Source organism: Oncorhynchus clarkii, chromosome 14 (assembly GCF_045791955.1).
Source record: "Oncorhynchus clarkii lewisi isolate Uvic-CL-2024 chromosome 14, UVic_Ocla_1.0, whole genome shotgun sequence".
NCBI lineage: Eukaryota > Metazoa > Chordata > Actinopteri > Salmoniformes > Salmonidae > Oncorhynchus > Oncorhynchus clarkii.
Window position 1 is genome coordinate 6,292,136 of NC_092160.1, and position 20,812 is coordinate 6,312,947.

At 46.0% G+C, this 20,812-nt stretch overlaps 1 protein-coding gene and 3 long non-coding RNA genes across 4 annotated transcripts in view; all 4 read left to right on the forward strand.

The window, feature by feature from the left end:
* The window catches only part of LOC139365930 (janus kinase and microtubule-interacting protein 1-like), a 34,820-nt gene extending 29,522 nt beyond the window's left edge, over window positions 1–5,298 (forward strand). Inside the window, exons 20-23 of the mRNA XM_071102992.1 lie at window positions 2,746–2,952; window positions 4,448–4,513; window positions 4,675–4,750; window positions 4,838–5,298. Of these exons, the coding sequence (XP_070959093.1) occupies window positions 2,746–2,952; window positions 4,448–4,513; window positions 4,675–4,725 (324 nt within the window). The 3' untranslated portion in view covers window positions 4,726–4,750; window positions 4,838–5,298. The remainder of the gene's footprint in view (window positions 1–2,745; window positions 2,953–4,447; window positions 4,514–4,674; window positions 4,751–4,837) is intronic.
* A 76-nt stretch (window positions 5,299–5,374) lies between these two features.
* On the forward strand, window positions 5,375–7,681 carry LOC139365932 (uncharacterized). Its single transcript, XR_011626708.1, has 3 exons — window positions 5,375–5,481; window positions 7,028–7,159; window positions 7,568–7,681. It is a non-coding gene; the product is annotated as an uncharacterized lncRNA (long non-coding RNA).
* A 631-nt stretch (window positions 7,682–8,312) lies between these two features.
* LOC139365931 (uncharacterized) lies at window positions 8,313–12,691 on the forward strand. Its single transcript, XR_011626707.1, has 4 exons — window positions 8,313–10,893; window positions 11,014–11,127; window positions 12,104–12,471; window positions 12,559–12,691. It is a non-coding gene; the product is annotated as an uncharacterized lncRNA (long non-coding RNA).
* A 988-nt stretch (window positions 12,692–13,679) lies between these two features.
* On the forward strand, window positions 13,680–16,679 carry LOC139365933 (uncharacterized). Its single transcript, XR_011626709.1, has 2 exons — window positions 13,680–13,795; window positions 15,497–16,679. It is a non-coding gene; the product is annotated as an uncharacterized lncRNA (long non-coding RNA).
* The last annotated feature ends 4,133 nt before the right edge of the window (window positions 16,680–20,812 follow it).

Genomic DNA, 20,812 nt, shown 5'->3' on the forward strand with positions numbered 1-20,812 from the left:
CTTCAACTATGACAGACAAAATTAGAAAAAAATTCCAGAAAATCACATTGTAGGATTTTTTATGAATTTATTTGAAAAGTATGGTGGAAAATAAGTATTTGGTCACCTACAAACAAGCAAGATTTCTGGCTCTCACAGACCTGTAACTTCTTCTTTAAGAGGCTCCTCTGTCCTCCACTCGTTACCTGTATTAATGGCACCTGTTTGAACTTGTTATCAGTATAAAAGACACCTGTCACAACCTCAAACAGTCACACTCCAAACTCCACTATGGCCAAGACCAAAGAGCTGTCAAAGGACACCAGAAACAAAATTTTAGACCTGCACCAGGCTGGGAAGACTGAATCTGCAATAGGTAAGCAGCTTGGTTTGAAGAAATCAACTGTGGGAGCAATTATTAGGAAATGGAAGACATACAAGACCACTGATAATCTCCCTCGATCTGGGGCTCCACGCAAGATCTCACCCCGTGGAGTCAAAATTATCACAAGAACGGTGAGCAAAAATCCCAGAACGACGCGGGGGGACCTAGTGAATGACCTGCAGAGAGCTGGGACCAAAGTAACAAAGCCTACCATCAGTAACACACTACGCCGCCAGGGACTCAAATCCTGCAGTGCCAGACGTGTCCCCCTGCTTAAGCCAGTACATGTCCAGGCCCGTCTGAAGTTTGCTAGAGAGCATGTGGATGATCCAGAAGAAGATTGGGAGAATGTCATATGGTCAGATGAAACCAAAATATAACTTTTTGGTAAAAACTCAACTCGTCGTGTTTGGAGGACAAAGAATGCTGAGTTGCATCCAAAGAACACCATACCTACTGTGAATCATGGGGGTGGAAACATCATGCTTTGGGGCTGTTTTTCTGCAAAGGGACCAGGACGACTGATCCGTGTAAAGGAAAGAATGAATGGGGCCATGTATCGTGAGATTTTGAGTGAAAACCTCCTTCCATCAGCAAGGGCATTGAAGATGAAACGTGGCTGGGTCTTTCAGCATGACAATGATCCCAAACACACCGCCCGGGCAACGAAGAAGTGGCTTCGTAAGAATTATTTCAAGGTCCTGGAGTGGCCTAGCCAGTCTCCAGATTCCACCCCATTGAAAATTTGGAGGGAGTTGAAAGTCTGTGTTGCCCAGCAACAGCCCCAAAACATCACTGCTCTAGAGGAGATCTGCATGGAATGGGCCAAAATACCAGCAACAGTGTGTGAAAACCTTGTGAAGACTTACAGAAAACATTTGACCTCTGTCATTGCCAACAAAGGGTATATAACAAAGTATTTAGATTAACTTTTGTTATTGACTAAATACTTATTTTCCACCATAATTTGCAAATAAATTCATTAAAAATCCTACAATGTGATTTTCTGGATTTTTTTTCTCATTTTGTCTGTCATAGTTGAAGTGTACCTATGATGAAAATTACCGGCCTCATCTTTTTAAGTGGGAGAACTTGCACAATTGGTGGCTGACTAAATACTTTTTTGCCCCACTGTAAGTCAAATCAAATTGTTTTGGTCACATACACATGGTTCGCGGATTTTAATGCGAGTGTAGCAAAATGCTTGTGCTTCTAGTTCCGACAATGCTCCCTCTGCTGTTTCCTGAAGTCCACGATCATCTCCTTTGTTTTGTTGACGTTGAGTGAGAGGTTATTTTCCTGACACCACACTCCGAGGGCCCTCACCTCCTCCCTGTAGACCGTCTCGTTGTTGTTGGTAATCAAGCCTAAAACTGTAGAGTCTTGAAACGTGATGATTTAGTTGGAACCGTGCTTGGCCATGCAGTCATGGGTGAACAAGGAGTACAGGAGAGGGCTGAGAACGCACCCTTGTAGGGCCCCAGTTTTGAGGATCAGCGGGGTGGATATGTTTCCTACCTTCACCACCTGGGGGGGCTGTCAAGAAAGTCCAGGACCCAGTTGTACAGGGTGGGGTCGAGACCCTGGGTCTCGAGCTTAATGACGAGTTTGGAGGGTACCATGGTATTAAATGCTGAGCTGTTGTCAATGAACAGCATTCTTACATAGGTAGTCCTCTTGTCCAGATGGGATAGGGCAGTGTGCAGTGTCATGGCGATTGCATCGTCAGTGGACCTATTGGGGTGGTAAGCAAATTGAACTGGGTCTAGAGTATCAGGTCGGGTGGAGGTGATATGCTCCTTGACTAGTCTCTCAAAGCACTTCATGATGACAGAAGTGACTGCAAAGGGACGATAGTCATTTAGTTCAGGTACCTGAGCTTTCTTGCGAACAAGAACAATGGTGTCCATCTTGAAGCATGTGGGGACAACCGACTGGGATAGGGAGCGATTGAATATGTCCGCAAACACACCAGCCAGCTGGTCTGCGTATTCTCTGAGGACGCGGCTAGGGATGCTGTCTGGGCCAGCAGCCCTGCGAGTGTTAACACTTTTAAAGTCAGGCAACAGTAAGAGTATGTAGCATTCACTTCCATTTATACATTTTATTCAGTGTTTTTTTTGGTGTGTATTTGTGTTTTTAGTTCCACTTTATATTGTGTCAGTAGAAGCATGTATTTACATGGTAACTACACTGGCGTAATAAGACATAGTTGTAAGTACTATGTAACAAAGTGTACTTAGCACCTACACTTTAGTTACTATGCAATTGCCATGAACAACACATCATTATAGCAACACTAGATATAAAGTGGAACAGTGTTTTCCATCTATGCCATGATCACAGTGGCATGCCTGTGTGTGTGTGTGGCTGTATGACAGAGGATCGCGGAGCTGGAGGCTACGCTGTATAACGCTCTGCAGCAGGAGCCCGGGGGGCGTGCGGTGGCAGAGTCTCTGTCCGACAGGCAGAGGGAGGAGCTGGGGCTAGCCGTGGACAAACTGCGGAGGCAGATACTCAGGCAGAGCCGCCAGTATGACAGTCAGATCTTACAGGAGCGCATGGAGCTCCTACAGCAGGCCCAGCAGGTAAGGAAAGGCCTTAACCTGCAGCCGCCACAGAGAAAAGATGCAGTATCCCTCCCTCCCTCTACATGTATGAGTGTTGGTGTATTTGTTTAAAGATGCAGTATCCCTCCTGCTTTTGTGTGTGTGTGTGTGTGAGTGGTTATGTTTTGTGTATCCCTCCAAATGTCAGCATTTCACAGAAGCCCTATCCTTAATTCTAAACGTCTTCATACGTCTCACCTCGCAACTAAAAGTCTTACACTCAACGTAACACGTCTTATCTTAAACCTTTTTTGTTATTTATTTATTTAAACCTTTATTTAACTAGGCAAGTCAGTTTACAATGACGGCCTACCCGGGGAACAGTGGGTTTAACTGCCTTGTTCAGGGGCAGAACCAAGGATTTATACCTTGTCAGCTCGGGGATTCGATCCAGCAACCTTTCGGGTTACTGGCCCAACGCTCTAACCACTAGGCTACCTGCCGCCCTAATCTTAACCTTATGCTATGCCATTGCTTCAGAAACGAACCGTCGTCTTTCTAATCTATAACACCATAACAGTTTACTAAAAACATCAATTCTAAAAAACATTCTCTGTAACTGACCTGTAGTTGAGCGATTCTTCCCAGTCAGTGGTCTCCTCCACCAGCTGTGCTGGTTGCAATTTTGGGATCTCACACTAATCACAACCCTTAAAACAGCTCTTTTCCAGGCCCCGCCTCCTCTCTGGCTGACTCAGCTGTCTTGTGGTTTTGACCTAAGCAGCTTTTAGCATTCAGGTCAGCCACGCAAATGTGATCAGTGTGCTTCCAGTGTTTCATAACTCTATCAGTAGCATAGAAATGGTATTAAATGACTCTTCGTATTCCTAATTCTATGATCAGGAGTACCTACCAGTGGATTGGGACTGTTATGGGACCAGTGAAGGCTCTTGGATTCCACACGGAGTGTGTTCGTCTCAAATGCCAGTTCTTTCTCATCAGCCTGTAGTGTTTAAAGGGGCAATCTGCAGTTGCTACAAACATTTTTAGGCTTTTAGTCCCTGTAATCGTAGCTCTGTCCATGAGTTTGAGAGTGGCACATTTCTCCAGCACAATCCCTCCCCTGTTATTGTTCGAACTGCAGATTCCCCCCTTTTGAAGGACGGGGAAGTTGTAGAGGGAAGCAGGGCCAGTGTAGCCAATACCAAAGGTTCTAGGTTTTTACCTCTAATCTTCTTTCAGTCAACAAATCAGATCCTGGTCTTACAGGACAAAAGTTCCACTCGCTCGTTGTCACGGCAGTGGGATTTTATGACTCAGCTGCCATGGTAACATGGTAGGAGCACAGGTTTCTGGGAATATGTGGAAACAGACTCTGTTTAGCAACCATAACCATTTCATTTTCGACTTCAACTGTGAAGATAATGACAGACCGTAAAGGCCACACATTACCCATGTGAACTATCGTATGCTGCCTGTCATACGTATGACGTTGACCTCCTGAACTCTCGGTTCTGTGTTGTTTGCGTTGCAGAGAATAAGGCAGTTGGAAGACATGATTGAGATGCAAAAGAGACAAGTAAAGGAAATAGAAGAAAAGGTAGATATATGTCATGTAGAGTTTCTACGTTTCAATGTGGTGGGGCATGGGAGCATGAAGACCGACTTCATTTTTTTGTTTGAATTATTCAAGATAACAATAACACTTGTCTTCTTCTCTCTCCTTTTATCACCATTTAAAATTCTTCTTTTCTTTTGTAGTTTTTGTTCCTCTTTTTGTTTTTCTCTCTAGCTTTTATTCTTTGGCCTTAATGACACTGACATGGACCGACAACAGGTAAATGGTACACACCTACACAACCGTCATAATACTGTGTATGTAATAACATGTGTGATTTTGAGGGCCATTCGTCTGTTTTCACAGGTGCTAAGGCGCTCAGGTGGAGAGTGAGGAAGAGAAACACAACATATTATTATTATTTTTTTTCATGCATTTATAGACGGTTCACAAACCTTATATGGCCTTTTTGATACACGTGCACTTTTGTGGAAGACACTTACCTGGAATGCAAAACAAAACCATGACGTTGAAAAGTGAACAAATATCAGAGACAGGTAAAAGAGGTATATCAGAGATATTTTTGTTTTTATAACGGAAATGTCCCCTACCATTTTTGGAAGTGGAGCATTTAGCCAAACTCTCACGTGAGTTCTAAAAAGAATGAACATTGTAACTGGAACTCTGAAGCAGGTCAATAAAGGAACAGAGGAACTGAGATGGAGACAGTGCCTCAGATGGATTTAGAGCCAGACAACGAAAGAGTGCAATCGTAGAGGAGGAAGGAGAAAGAGTTGATTCAAAAAAAGCAGGACGATTTCCAAACAGACGAGTCCTGGGCATTCCCAGAAAGCTCAGTGCAGGAGGGTCTCCATGGAAACAGCTGGCTGTCATGGCCAAAGTTCAATGAGCAAGAAGTGAAAGCTCTGTACTCCGGAATAGAGCGACACCAGAGGACTACGGGGACAGAATGTGTCACCGGTCTGTGAAACACAAAGAATCCTCAATAGGTAAGTGACTTTATAAACTCAGCAAAAAAAGAAACCTCCTCTCACTGTCAACTGCGTTTATTTTCAGCAAACTTAACATGTGTAAATATTTGGATGAACATAACACGATTCAACAACTGAGACATAAACTGAACAAGTTCCACAGACATGTGACTAACAGAAATGAAATAATGTGTCCCTGAACAAAGGGGTGTCAAAATCAAAAGTAACAGTCAGTATCCGGTGTGGCCACCAGCTGTGTTAAGTACTGCAGTGCCTCTCCTCCTCATGGACTGCACCAGATGTGCCAGTTCTTGCTGTGAGATGTTACCCCACTCTTCCACCAAGGCACCTGCAAGTTCCCGGACATTTCTGGGGGGAATGTCCCTAGCCCTCACCCTCCGATCCAACAGGTTCCAGACGTGGTTGGGCTCTTCGCTGGCCATGGCAGAACACTGACATTATGTCTTGCAGGAAATCACGCACAGAACGAGCAGTATGGCAGGTGGCATTGTCTTGCTGGAGGGTCATGTCAGGATGAGCCTGTAGGAAGGGTACCACATGAGGGAGCAGCTGTCTTCCCTGTAACGCACAGTGTTGAGATTACCTGCACTGACAACAAGCTCAGTCCGATGATGCTGTGACACACCACCCCAGACCATGACGGACCCTCCACATCCAAATCGATCCCACTCCAGAGTACAGGCCTCGGTGTAACGCTCATTCCTTCGACGATAAACGCAAATCCGACCATCACCCTTGGTGAGACAAAACCCAACTCATCAGTGAAGAGCACTTTTTGCCAGTCCTGTCTGCTCCAGCGATGGTGGGTTTGTGCCCACCGGTTGTTGCCGGTGAGGACCTGCCTTATAACATGCCTACAAGCCCTCAGTCCAGCCTCTCTCAGCCTTTTGCAGACAGTCTGAGCACTGATGGAGGGATTGTGCATTCCTGGTGTAACTCGGGCAGGTGTTGTTGCCATCCTGTACCTGTCCCGCAGGTGTGATGTTCAGATGTACCGATCCTGTGCAGGTGTTGTTACGCGTGGTCTGCCACTGTAAGGACAATCAGCTGTCCGTCCTGTCTCCCTGTCTTAGGCGTCTCACAGTACGGACATTGCAATGTATTGCTCTGGCCACATCTGCAGTCCTCATGCCTCCTTGCAGCATGCCAAAGGCACGTTCACGCAGATGAGCAGGGACCCTGGGGCATCTTTCTTTTTGTGTTTTTCAGAGTCAATAGAAAGGCCTCTTTAGTGTCCTAAGTTTTTATAACTGTGACCTTAATTGCCTACCGTCTGTAAGCAGTTAGTGTCTTAACGACCGTTCCACATGTGCATGTTCATTAATTGTTTATGGTTCATTGAACAAGCATGGGAAACAGTGTTTAAACCCTTTACAATAAAGATCTGTGTAGTTATTTAGATTTTTATGAATTATCTTTGAAAGACAGGGTCCTGAAAAAGAGACGTTTTCATTTTTGACTGAGTTTATTATCACACGACTGTATTTGTCTAACTTCAGTTACCCTGACAAAACAAACCCAACACAAAGACTTCCTTCTCCAGCTGTGTTGTGCAGTTCTGTGCAGCTGGCACCCCAGACCTCCAGGTTTTGACCCATAGAGTGAACCTACTAGAGCACAGCCTGAGAGACGACGTCAGCTCCTTTACTGAGTCTGAGAGCTTGCTGCACAACAGGTGAGGAGCAGGATCTCACATCACACAGCTACAACATATGGTCACAACCATATCACATTGCACACACTGTTGTGCTAACATGCAGTTTACCACACGGAATGCTGACACAGTAAGACTGTAACTTGCCTCTTAGCATGGTATCACTGTTTGTGGGGTTTATTTCTAACATTGCCGTTAGTAAGGTATGTGTGCACACTTCTACTTTCTCTTGGACAGATAACTGGCAAAAATAATTTGACAGTAAGAGGTCTCATCTCTGTTTAATGCTAATGTTATGCTATGCTAATCGTGCGATGCTATGCTAATCGTGCGATGCGATGCTAATCGTGCGATGCGATGCTAATCGTGTAATGGCATGACAATGTCATGTGATCTAATGAGTCATGTTATCATCCTGTGCTGGAGCAGAGCCTGCTACAGAAGGTGAAGGACCTCACAGCACACTCAGTCCTCCACTGTCCCAGCATGCAGCGACGCCAGAGGCTGGACGAGCGGCTCCACGCGCTCAGGGAGGAGGTGCGCTTCATGGTGAGTAGAGACTGTACTGAGCTTTACATTAGCTTCAATGAGGCTTATAGAGTGAGAAGTACTCAAATGTACATGTCCTGTAAGCTGTACTGTAAATTGTAGCCTGTAATTATTGTGTAAGTGTAATTATTGTGTGAGTGTGGTTTAAATCTAGCATTTCTCAGGTGTAGTGCTATTGTGACTGTAGTCTCCCTCTCTATTGCATTATATGAGATGTGTATGACATTACTCAGACGTGAGGAGTAACTGTGTCATAGTTCTATCATGACCGGTCCTTCCCAGTACCAGGAGAAGGAGCATAGGAATCATGTGTGTGGAGGGAGAGGCTACAGTGCTGCCAGGCCCAGCTCCGGGCTAAAGAGGAGGAGATGGGTTGCCAGTCTCAGTACTTTGAGCACTTTAAGAGCCAGCTGCAGCTCAAGTTCGGCCTGGCCAGAGAAGAGGAGCAGGGCCTGCAGACCAGAGTCCACCATCTGGAGAGACATGTTCTGGAGATGTCTGTATCTTCATCCACCAACATAGCCACTGTCAACGCAGCTAGTGTCAACTACCCTGTCATGGTGCCAACGGTACACAGAATCCCAAAGACTGGCCCACCCAAGGGAGGAAAGAGAGGAAGAGGATGGGGAGGGTGAGGAGGAAAATACACAGTGGAGACGCTACGGACAGCACCTCCAGCAGAAGCAGGGAGAGGATGAAATAGAAATAGAGGAAGAAAGAGAGGGGGGGAGAGAGAGCGTGAGGGAGAGGGGGGTGAGGACAGACGGAGAGGCTTCATCCTCAGCCTCCAGGAGGACCTCAGGGGGCTGTTGGAGAAGGAGGAGCAGGGGCTGGAGGAGCGGAGGGGGCTGTTGGAACAGCTGCAGAATGCGCAGCAGAATGGCCACTTCCTGTCGTGTAAGGTGGAGGAAATGAGGACGGTGGTCCACAGGCTCAAGCTGAATGAGAGCTCCATGACGGAGGAGGTGGAGGAACTGCAAGAGGAGAACCAGAGACTGTAAGAGGCTCAGCCACACCCTGAGACAGATCAACCACAGCCCGGGCTCTACTGACCCCCGTCTCTACCCCCAGCCCTAGCTCTGGTGCCAGCCCAGGGACTCCAGCCCCAGCCTGGCTACCGCCCTGCCAAACACCCCTGCCCTGGCTCAACCAGTCCCCTGCCACGTGGACAACACTGACCCGGTGAGTGATGACATTGAAGCTAATGTGGAGTTGACTCTTAATCAGTAGTAGATCTTAAGTCTAAATTGTTGAAGAGTTCGGCCTCAAGAATGTAAATGAGTACAATTACAAGCAAATTGTACAATGGATTATAATGTGGGATTGTCATGGGTTTAGCTGCACAGTGGAATGTTGATCTGATTAACTACAGAGGAAATAAAGAGTGTGGCTGGCTTGTGTGTTTGAGACTGGGAGCCTGGGGGACTGGTGTCTTGGTCCTGGGGGCTTCCCCTCTCTCAACCTGAGAGAGGAGACTGAAGCACTGAGAGAGGCTTACTGGAGCATGGGGGCGACGTGGACTCACTCCGGGACCACAGGGACCAGCTGGAGAGCACGCTCTGACACACACAGGACCAGCTGCACAGGGTGACCGAGGAGAACGCCTGACTGAAATGTAAACTCAGGGAGCAGGGAGAAACGGGGGGCCTGTGAGGTGGAGCGGGGGTGCTAGCTAGGAGGAAAAAGCATGACAGGAAATGCCCAGGAAAACAGGGTGCCAATTCATAACCTAATTCCCCAGGTTAGCAGAAAGCTTACCACAACTCCAACCCAGAATAATACTACCCTAGTCTTAGCCGATAATGACCTAACCCTGTATGCCTTAGCCCTGGATGACCTAGCTCTAGCTTTGAACCAGGAGAACCAAGGCACAGGGCAGGCGTATCAAGGAGCTCCTGCCCCACATAGAGAGCCGGGATAGTAAGGATAGTGAGAGGAAGCTAGAGAGGGAGAGCTGGAGCAGGAGAACCAGGAGCAGGGACGTCTTATAACCGAGCTAACCAGGAAGACCGAGGATGACCTCAACACTATCATGGAGCTGCAGCAGAGACTGACTGAGAGCGGTCAGCTTGGTCTACAACAGGGTGACCATGGTTTGACCACTGAGTCAGAGTGTGGTCAAAAGGGTGAGCATGCGGTTGGGTCAGTGTTCGCCCAACAGGGTCAACCCCCGGTAGGGTTCGTGACCAGTCTACAAGGTGATCACAAGCCGGGGTCGGTGAATAGTGGTGAACTACAGGTTGACCACACGACCGAGTCAGTTAGGGATCAAAAGGACAGCCATTTGACCACAGAGTTAGTGTCCATGCTGAGAGAGGAGAGGGGCGAGCTAATTGGGTCTCAGTGATCTCAAAGGGGAAAGGGAACAGGTTTCCCCTCTCACTCAGGTGTCAGACAGGGAAACACCGGCTAACACGCTCCGTGTGGGTTCTGGAAGAAAAACGCGACCGGGTCAATCAGGAACTCTGCGGTTTAAAAGAAGAGCAAGTACAGTTTACAAGGTCTGAAAGATAAGAGACAAGGTGGTATGGTCAATGTGTGGTTTAAAGGAGGAGAGTGACCAGCTAGTTCCGTCAAGGTCTGGACTCCAGGAGGAGAGAGACCAGCTAGTTCAGTCAATGTCTGTTTTCTACAAGGAGAGAGACCAGCTAGTTCCGTCCAATGTCTGGTTTCTACAAGGAGAGAGACCTTCTAGTTCAGTCCAATGTCTCTTCAGTCAAGAAGATGAGAGACCAACCTAACGAGTCACTCCACAATCTAGAAGAGGAGCGAGACCAGTTGATGCAATCAATGTGTGGTTTAAAGGGACAGAGAGACTAGCTAACACAGACACTCAGCCTTCTAGAGCAGGAGAGAGACAAACTGCCTTCAAACAGAAGACAGAGACCCTGTCAACCAGTTTAAAGAAGAGCGAGAGCAGTTGGTTCAGTCAATGGCTGTTCTGTGCGAACAGAGAGAGCATCTCACAGCGGAGAGAGAGACCAGTTGCAGATGGACGTCACTCCTTTACGGAATCAGCTACTGTCACAGGGGCGGAGTCACAACCAGCGGGTACTCTGAGAGCCACGTTGGCATGGCAACACACATAGAGGGTGTGGCTACAGAGAGCGGGGTCGCTGCGCCAAAATACGGATGATGATGTCGTTCAGAGAAGTCTGGCCACGGTCTACTCCTACAAGACCATCCGTCTGGGGCAGTCTGCACAGGTATGAGCAAATCTTTTTACTTGTGTGAGTTGTGCGGTTATGTATGTTGGCACTGATGAGTTTCTGTCAGTAGTAATTGTAGTAGTAGTAGTAGCATGGCTAACTTATCCCTGTATCCAGGGAACACTTGGAAGAGGTTGACAGGTGGAGCAGAGTGAACTGATGGAGGAGATCAAGTCGTTGGGGGAAGAACACAGAAGGTCACGAGACAAACTGGAGAAGAACCAATCGGAGGTGAGCTCTGTTTACTTCCTGTGTCCTCTTGGCCCGTCAGAGGTCAGAACAGAATCTGTGTGTGCCGGCTCAGAGGTGGCACCGTGAGCTGAGTGTGTCTGAGGTCAGGCGAGAGGAGGCTGATAGGAGGGTAGCACACGCAGCCAACAAAGTGAAGAGGAGGTGGAGGAGACGAAGAGGGAGAACCACACACTGAGAGCAGAAGTACCAATAGAGAAAGTATCCTTCTCTCACTAACCACAGTAATAATGTCATGTGATAACCCACTTTTGTTAGGTGAGGGAGGTGAAGAGGAAACCTGAAAGTCTGGAGAGTTAATAATTTAGGTAGAAGTCATCCTTTTGTACAGATCTAGGATCAGCTTAATACCTTCCCCGAATTCCAAGCCTTACCAATACAAAACTGACCAATGTCAAGGAGAAACTTCATTCTACTCTGATAAGACCACAGCTCCCTGGTTAGAGCGTTAGTGACGTTTGTTCAAAGACATGAGGAAAAGTTTTTTATTAGAAGAGAGCTTTTATTACAATCTCTAAAGAGCTGTATTTGTGGTCAGTGCATATCTTTTGTATTGTAATGTGAGCTGTATTTGTGGTGAGTGTGTATCTTTTTGATGGTAATGTGTTTGTTATTTCCAGTCAGTGTATTTTGTCTAATGGCTTTGTCTCCTCCTCTCCAGTACAATGTTCTTCTGAGAAAGAAGAACCAGAGAGGGTGAATGGAGAATTGTGGGTGTCTGTTGGTTGTTTAGAGCTAATAGAGGATTTATTGTTGGATTTGTTTTGACTGACAGCTGTTGTGTCCAATGACAGGCCAAGTTGTCATGATTTGGTTTTGATTGACTGATGTTCTGTTCAATGACAAGCGAAGGTTTCATGATTTTACATTTAATATTTGTATTCACAAAGTCCCAATGTAGTCTCCTTACAGATACTGTACAACCATGACACCCCCCTTTTCCCCCTTTTCTCCCCAGGATCTCCCTTCCAAGACCAGACACCCGGTTTACTCCAGTCCCCCACCAGGTCAGGGAAACTATCCAGGTTACCCCAAACCTTGCTGCCCTCAACCGACCCAAGCATACCCCCATAACAGCTACCCCTTCTACTACTACTACTGCCCCCGCTCGGACTGTTAAAGCACGAAGTACCACTACCTCGTTGAAAACTGCCCCTCCAACAATTACCCTTAAAACTACAGCCCTCACTAAAGCTGCCCCCTCCACCTCTGCTCTGCCCCCCACTGAGAGGACATGACTGCCTGATGAGGACCATTGTGTCAAGAAGCTCCTCTCCAACTGCCAACCTGAACAAGCTAAAGCAACCAAACCCAGAGCTAAGCCAGGTAGAGTAGCCCAGACAACATACACTGTCTACTGTACACTTGATGGAAAGCATGGGTGTCTGATTGTTTTTTGTCCCGCCCCTTTAGAACCTCCAGCTGAGGTGGGCTCTGTTGAGGTCATCAGGACGGTGGGACAGAGAAGCCTCATGATTTGCTGGATGAGCTGGGCTGCAGCAACGAAACCTTTATGTATGGATACTGCCTCTCACCTGGGATACAGTAGAATGTAAATAAATTGATTTTGGTGTTGTCCATTCTATACAGTCCAATGTCTCCGTATGCTGTGCTCATCTCGCGCTTTCTCTCTCTTTCTGTCTTTCTCTCTCTTTGTCTTTCTCTCACCCTCTCTTCCACCCATTTTTCTCTCTCTCTCGCTCGCTTGCTCGCTCGCTCTCTCTCTCCCCCTCCCCTCTCTCTCTCTTTCTGTCTTTCTCTCTCTTTGTCTTTCTCTCACCCTATCTTCCTCCCCATTTTTCTCTCTCTCTCTCTGTCTTTCTGTCTCTCTGTCTCTCTGTCTCTCTGTTTCTCTGTCTCTCTGTCTCTCTCTCGCTCTCTCTCTGACTATATATACTGGACTCCGCCCACACACCGAAACAGTGGCTCCACCCAACCAGTGAGTTCTACAGACATGCATGTGTACTTACTGTTTTGTACACTCAGTTTACCACCCTGGTGAGAGCAGAGGTCGGACTAGCTGGCCAATCAGAGGCTAGAAGCAGTGCATGCACAAGGGTGAGGGTGCATGGCTATCACCCGATTGGCCAGGGCCGCTGCCTGGTGACCTCTCACATGAGTGGGGAGAAAAGGTGAAAATGGGTTAGAACGGGTGAGACCAAGCAACAGGTAATCAAGTTGCAATGTCTGTGACGTCTAGGAGGAGTAATTCTGTACAGCAACCCTACCCTGACCCAACCATTTCATTTTTCAATGTTTTACTGCAGATTTTCATCCGCACTGTCCAGTTGAAACCTTTCTCACCAGATTCAGAAGCTCAAACGGTAATGGTGTGTGCCTTTTTCAGTTACTGTGTTTCATTGAAATTTGCATGACAAAATAATGAAATGTGATGCATTTGTGATTTTCTATATTAACAGTCGCCTCTTCTAAGCTTCTGTATTAATGTGTGTGTGTGTGTGTGTGTTTGTGTTTGCTGGCTTGTGACCTGTGTGTTCTCTCTGTGTATACATATGTGCATGATTGGCGTGCAGCTACAGTCCTTTGGTGGACAGCCCTAACCTCCACCCTAAGAGAGCTGGCCCTGAGAGAGGGAGATACTGTCACGTTGCTAGGCAACCCCCGCGACGATGGCTTCTGTGAGGCCGAGGTGAGCCAATCCCAGCCAGCCGTCATTTACCAATGAACATGCAGCAATCAGCTTATAGCTTGCACCTTTTTTTATACCAGCTGTTTTGGTTGTACAGCCGTGGCCAAAAGTTTGAGAATGACACAAATATTAATTTCCACAAAGTCTGCTGCTTCAGTGTCTTTAGATATTTTTGTCAGATGTTACTATGGAATACTGAAGTATAATTACAAGCATTTCATAAGTGTCAAAGGCTTTTATTGACAATTACATGAAGCTGAATCAACGAGTCAATATTTGCAGTGTTGACCCTTCTTTTTCAAGACCTCTGCAATCTGTCCTGGCATGCCGTCAATTAACTTCTTGCATAATCAATGCTTGGAGTTTGTCAGAAATTGTGGGATTTTGTTTGTCCACCCGCCTCTTGAGGATTGACCACAAGTTCTCAATGGGCTTAAGGTCTGGGGAGTTTCCTGGCCATGGACCCAAAATATCTATGTTTTGTTCCCCGAGCCACTTAGTTATTACTTTTGCCTTATGGCAAGGTGCTCCATCATGCTGGAAAAGGCATTGTTCGTCACCAAACTGTTTCTGGATGGTTGGGAGAAGTTGCTCTCGGAGGATGTGTTGGTACCATTCTTTATTCATGGCTGTGTTCTTAGGCAAAATTGTGAGTGAGCCCACTCCCTTGGCTGAGAAGCAACCCCACACATGAATGGTCTCAGGATGCTTTACTGTTGGCATGACACAGGACTGATGGTAGCACTCACCTTGTCTTCTCCGGACAAGCTTTTTTTCAGATGCCCCAAACAATCGGAAAGAGGATTCATCAGAGAAAATGACTTTACCCCAGTCCTCAGCAGTCCAATCCCTGTACCTTTTGCAGAATATCAGTCTGTCCCTGATGTTTTTCCTGGAGAGAAGTGGCTTCTTTGCTGCTCTTCTTGACACCAGTCCATCCTCAAAGTCTTCGCCTCACTGTGCTTGCAGATGCACTCACACCTGCCTGCTGCCATTCTTGAGCAAGCTCTGCACTGGTGGTGCCCCGATCTCGCAAATTGAATCAACTTTAGGAGATGGTCCTTTCGCTTGCTGGACTTTCTTGGGCGCCCTGAAGCCTTCATAACAATTGAACCGCTCTCCTTGAAGTTCTTGATGATCCGATAAGTGGCTGATTTAGGTGCAATCTTACTGGCATCAATATCCTTGCCTGTGAAGCCCTTTTTGTGCAAAGCAATGATGATGGCATCCGTTTCCTTGCAGGTAACCATGTTTGACAGACGAAGAACGATGATTCCAAGCACAACCCTCCTTTTGAAGCTTCCAGTCTGTTATTCAAACTCAATCAGCATGACAGAGTGATCTAACGAGAGAATCACTGACATGATGTCAGCTGGTCCTTTTGTGGCAGGGCTGAAATGCAGTGGAAATGTTTTTTGAGGATTCAGTTCATTTGCATGGCAAAGAGGGACTTTGCAATGAATTGCAATTCATCTGATCACTCTTCATAACATTCTGGAGTATATGCAAATTGCCATCATACAAACTGAGGCAGCAGACTTTGTGAAAATTTATATTTGTGTCATTCTCAAAACCTTTGGACACGATTGTAGATACTTTGAGTGGATCTGTGTCCCATGTATCTAAATGAGACTACAACAGTGTGTTTCAAGTGAGGGCAGGTGTACTGTAGATAACGTACTGAGTGACTGTGTGTTTCAGGTGAATGGCAGACTAGGTCTGGCTCCTGTTGCCTTCCTAGAGGAAGTTCTTCATCCAGACAGACATGTAAGCCCCGAAGGAACAGATGATAGGCCACTGTGACTGCCAATCAGAGAGAGGGCAAGATGATAGGCCACTGTGACTGCCAATCAGAGAGAGGACAAGATGATGAGCCACTGTGACTGCCAATCAAATGATGCTTCCCTACAGAGAGATTATAGTGGCCAACATTAATGACGTCATCAAACGCTGCCTGCCCGTGACAAAAACATTCATAAGTGCTCACAGCCTAAAGTCATTTGAAATGGAAAGCTACACTAAAGCACTAGCCGAAATGTGGGTGTGTTTGTTGTGTATGGCCCAGTTTGACATTGTGCTTCTCTAAACAGATGCTTTTAACCTACTGTTCTTCAAAATCCCCCGCTTTCTGTGTCTAATCTCTCGTGGACAGACGCACTTAACTGGTATCCTAGTGTCTGTCAGCAGACTGGGATGCGACGACTAACGAGGAACTTTGTTTCCGGTGCACAGATTTTTCGTCGCTGATTATTTTGGACAAATCACGATTTTGCCGCCTTCCATTTTCGGAAGAGGAGGGGACATTTGGACCATGGACTTGCCTGTAAATTGCAACTGGAGAGGAGTTAACGGCCTGCGGCCCCTCCACGTTCTAGGGTTTTTCTAACACATCTGTCCGCAGAACGTAATCAAGCATCTGACACAAATACACAAGATTTTAGTTTTGGGTTTCCGAGATTATTCTGTATGTGACAAATGTCAAAAACAAAGGTGGGCCTGAGTGATGTGACAACCTGTCTAACAATCTGTATGAAAGCCTCTCTAACATGTTGGTGATATCAAGTGATAATGTTTTACGTGATGATAAAGCGAAGTCGTTTTCACAAGGCCATTTTACTTGATCTTTAGGCATCGAGCCAAATATGAAAACAAGCTCCATCCCAAAGACTTTGATATTTCTGTTCCTCGTCGTGACGTTTACAGAAAATGTTTTTTTTTTTGTTGATCCAAGTCAAATCATGAAGTCAATTGTCTGAGCTGTTCTTCCACTGTAGAATCGACTCAATCTATGAAGTCATGCCATTCAGATGGATGGACATTTGTGACTGATACATTTTGTAGAGATTATTAAATAACCTGAGGTATGCACAGGCTGAGTACTTTATGTGTGGTTTTCATCTCCTCATTCTCTGTCTACAGGTCTAACTGACGTTCAGCTTTTACATTCTGACCTGATTCTCTAAAGGCTTCTCAAATGAAATGGAGATAATACACACATTCTGTTTACTGCATACTTGTCTTTAACTGATTATGATGTACGGTTGGGGGAATGGCCATGCTGCCACAAATATATTTTATATATCATTCTGTGTTAGATGAAATTTGATTTCCTAATGATTCCTTAGGCTGTATAAAGAGCATAAATGTTGATAGGACACATCACATACAATGGTATGTAATTGTGTCTCGAGGATTACACTGTCATATGCAACCTTGGTTTTACCACTAGGTGGCAGTCATCGCAACGCCTGTCAGCCTGTTACTCTCAGTAGACAAATACATCCCACTGGGCACAGACGTCAATTCAACGTCTATTCCACACTGGTTTAATGTAATTTCATTGAAATTTACGTGGGAACAACGTTGACTCAAACAGTGTGTGCCCAGTGGGGTACTACACATCATAGAAATTCTGTACTTTATATTTGTCTGTGCTTTTGACAGGTTTATTGTGATAGATGCCGTTAAGATGCATGGGATGCAGATCATTGTGTTTGGACTCAAAACTCCTACTGTGTGGTGTGTATAAACACCTAAATGTAGATTTGTTTGGTAATAACACACACACACACGCATGCATGCGGGTGTAGGAGCGAACACACACACACACCCACACACACACACACACAGAGGGATAGAAGCATTGAAGGCAAAGGTTGCTTAATAATCACCTACTGTGGTCTGCTGCGGTGTAAAACCCCTCGGCTCAGCAGAAAGGAAGTGTGTGTGTGTGTGTGTGTGTGTGTTAGACAGAGAGTTTGTGTGTGTGTCTGCGTGTGTCTATGGGGAAGATATGGCGAGGGGCTCAATCGTTCCTAAACAGAGAAGAGATAAGAACACGTGTACCATCATCCTCGCACACACACACACACGCACGAAGAGTTGGACAACCACATAGAAAAGAGAAAACCTTGGTGAATGTGGTCATGGTGTTGGTCATACTAAGGAGTCCTACGAGGTCCTGCTGCACCAGTACTAGCAGGCCTTAAATGGGCAAGTCACAGTTGCTGACATACATTTTTGGACTTGTGAATTAATGATATATACCCATTTGATTCTAGAAGAATATAATTTATAAATGCCTCATGAGCTTAGTTCAAGCTGCCACTCCACTGTTGCAGCCCATCGAGAGACCACAGTCCCCGGAGACACTTATCAGAAACACATTGCTTGGACAGGAATTTGACTCTGTGAAATGGTGCAGTTAGACAGACAATAATCAGACAGACAAACAGAACATATGGACATATTATATCGACAGAGAATGTACAGTGCATTCGGAAAGTATTCAGACCCCTTGACCTTTTCCACATTTTGTTACGTTACAGCCTTATTCTAAAATGTATTAAATGTTTTTCCCTCTCATCAATCTACACATAATACCTCATAATAACAAAGAAAAAAACTGTTTAGAAATGTTTGCTAATTTATGAAATAAAAAGAAATACGGAAATATTGCTTTCACATAAGTATTCAGACCCTTTCCTCAGTACTTTGTTGAAGCACCTTTGGCAGCGATTACAGCCTCGAGTCTTCTCGGGTATGATTCTACAAGCTTGGCACACCTGTATTTGTGGAGTTTCTCCCATTCTTCTCTGCAGATCCTCTCAAGCTCTGTCAGGTTGGATGGGGAGCGCCGCTGCACAGCTATTTTCAGGTCTCTCTAGGGATGTTCGATCCGATTCAAGTCCGGGCTCTGGCTGGGTCACTCCAGGACTTTCAGACACATGTCCCGAAGGCACTCCTGCGTTGTCTTGGCTGTGTTCTTAGGGCTGTTGGTCTGTTGGAAGATGAACCTTTGCCCCAGTCTGAGGTCCTGAGTGCTCTGGAGCAGAATTTCATAAAAAATCTCTCTGGACTTAGCTCCATTCATCTTTCCCCCGATCCAGACTAGTCTCCCAGTCCTTGCCGCTGAAAAACATCACCACAGCATGATGCTGCCACCACCATGCTTCACCGTTGGGATGGTGCCAGGTTTCCTCCAGACGTGATGCTTGGCATTCAGGCCAAAGAGTTCAATCTTGGTTTCATCAGACCAGATAATCTTGTTTCTCATGGTCTGCATCCTTTAGTTGCCTTTTTGCAAACTCAAAGTGGGCTCTCATGTGCCTTTTACTGAGGAGTGGCTTCCGCCTGGCAACTCTACCGTAAAGGCCTGATTGGTGGATTGCTGCAGAGATGGTTTTCCTTCTGGAAGGTTCTCCCATCTCCACAGAGGAACACAGGAGCTCTATCAGAGTGACCATCAGCTTCTTGGTCACCTCCCTGACCAAGGCCCTTATCCCCCGATTGCTCAGTTTGGCCGGGTAGCCAGCTTTAGGAAGAGTCTAGGTGGTTCCAAACTTCTTTCATTTAAGAATGATGGAGGCCACTGTGTTCTGGGGGACTTTCAAGGCAGCAGCCATTTTTTGGTACCCTTCCCCAGATCTGTGCCTCGACACAATCCTGTCTCGGAGCTCTACGGACAATTCCTTCGACCTCGTGGCTTGGTTTTTGCTCTGACATGCATTGTCAACTGTAGGACCTTATATAGACAGGTGTGTGTGCTTTTCCAAAAATAAATGTCTCAAGGATGATCAATTTCAAGTCTCATAGCAAAGCGTCTGAATACTTATGTAAATACAGTGGGGCAAAATAGTATTTAGTCAGCCACCAATTGTGCAAGTTCTCCCACTTAAAAAGATGAGAGAGGCCTGTAATTTTCATCATAGGTACACTTCAACTATGAAAGACAAAATGAGAAAAAGAAATCCAGAAAATCATTAATTTATTTGCAAATTATGGTGGAAAATAAGTATTTGGTCACCTACAAACAAGCAAGATTTCTGGCTCTCTCAGACCTGTAACTTCTTCTGTAAGAGGCTCCTCTGTCCTCCACTCGTTACCTGTATTAATGGCACCTGTTTGAACTTGTTATCAGTATAAAATACACCTGTCCACAACCTCAAACAGTCACACTCCAAACTCCACTATAGCCAAGACCAAAGAGCTGTCAAAGGACACCAGAAACAAAATTGTAGACCTGCACCAGGCTGGGAAGACTGAATCTGCAATAGGTAAGCAGCTTGGTTTGAAGAAATCAACTGTGGGAGCAATTATTAGGAAATGGAAGACATACAAGACCACTGATAATCTCCCTCGATCTGGGGCTCCACGCAAGATCTCACCCCGTGGGGTCAAAATGATCACAAGAACGGTGAGCAAAAATCCCAGAACCACACAGGGGGACCTAGTGAATGACCTGCAGAGAGCTGGGACCAAAATAACAAAGCCTACCATCAGTAACATACTACGCCGCCAGGGACTCAAATCCTGCAGTGCCAGACGTGTCCCCCTGCTTAAGCCAGTACATGTCCAGGCCCGTCTGAAGTTTGCTAGAGAGCATTTGGATGATCCAGAAGAAGATTGGGAGAATGTCATATGGTCAGATGAAACCAAAATATAACTTTGTGGTAAAAACTCAACTCGTCGTGTTTGGAGGACAAAGAATGCTGAGTTGCATCCAAAGAACATCATACCTACTGTGAAGCATGGGGGTGGAAACATCATGCTTTGGGGCTGTTTTTCTGCAAAGGGACCAGGACGACTGATCCGTGTAAAGAAAATAATGATTGGGGCCATGTATCGTGAGATTTTGAGTGAAAACCTCCTTCCATCAGCAAGGGCATTGAAGATGAAACGTGGCTGGGTCTTTCAGCATGACAATGATCCCAAACACACCGCCCGGGCAACGAAGGAGTGGCTTCGTAAGAAGCATTTCAAGGTCCTGGAGTGGCCTAGCCAGTCTCCAGATCTCAACCCCATAGAAAATCTTTGGAGGGAGTTGAAAGTCCGTGTTGCCCAGTAACAGCCCCAAACATCTCTGCTCTAGAGGAGATCTGCATGGAGGAATGGGCCAAAATACCAGCAACAGTGTGTGAAAACCTTTTGAAGACTTACAGAAAATGTTTGACCTCTGTCATTGCCAACAAAGGGTATTTAACAAAGTATTGAGATAAACTTTTGTTATTGACCAAA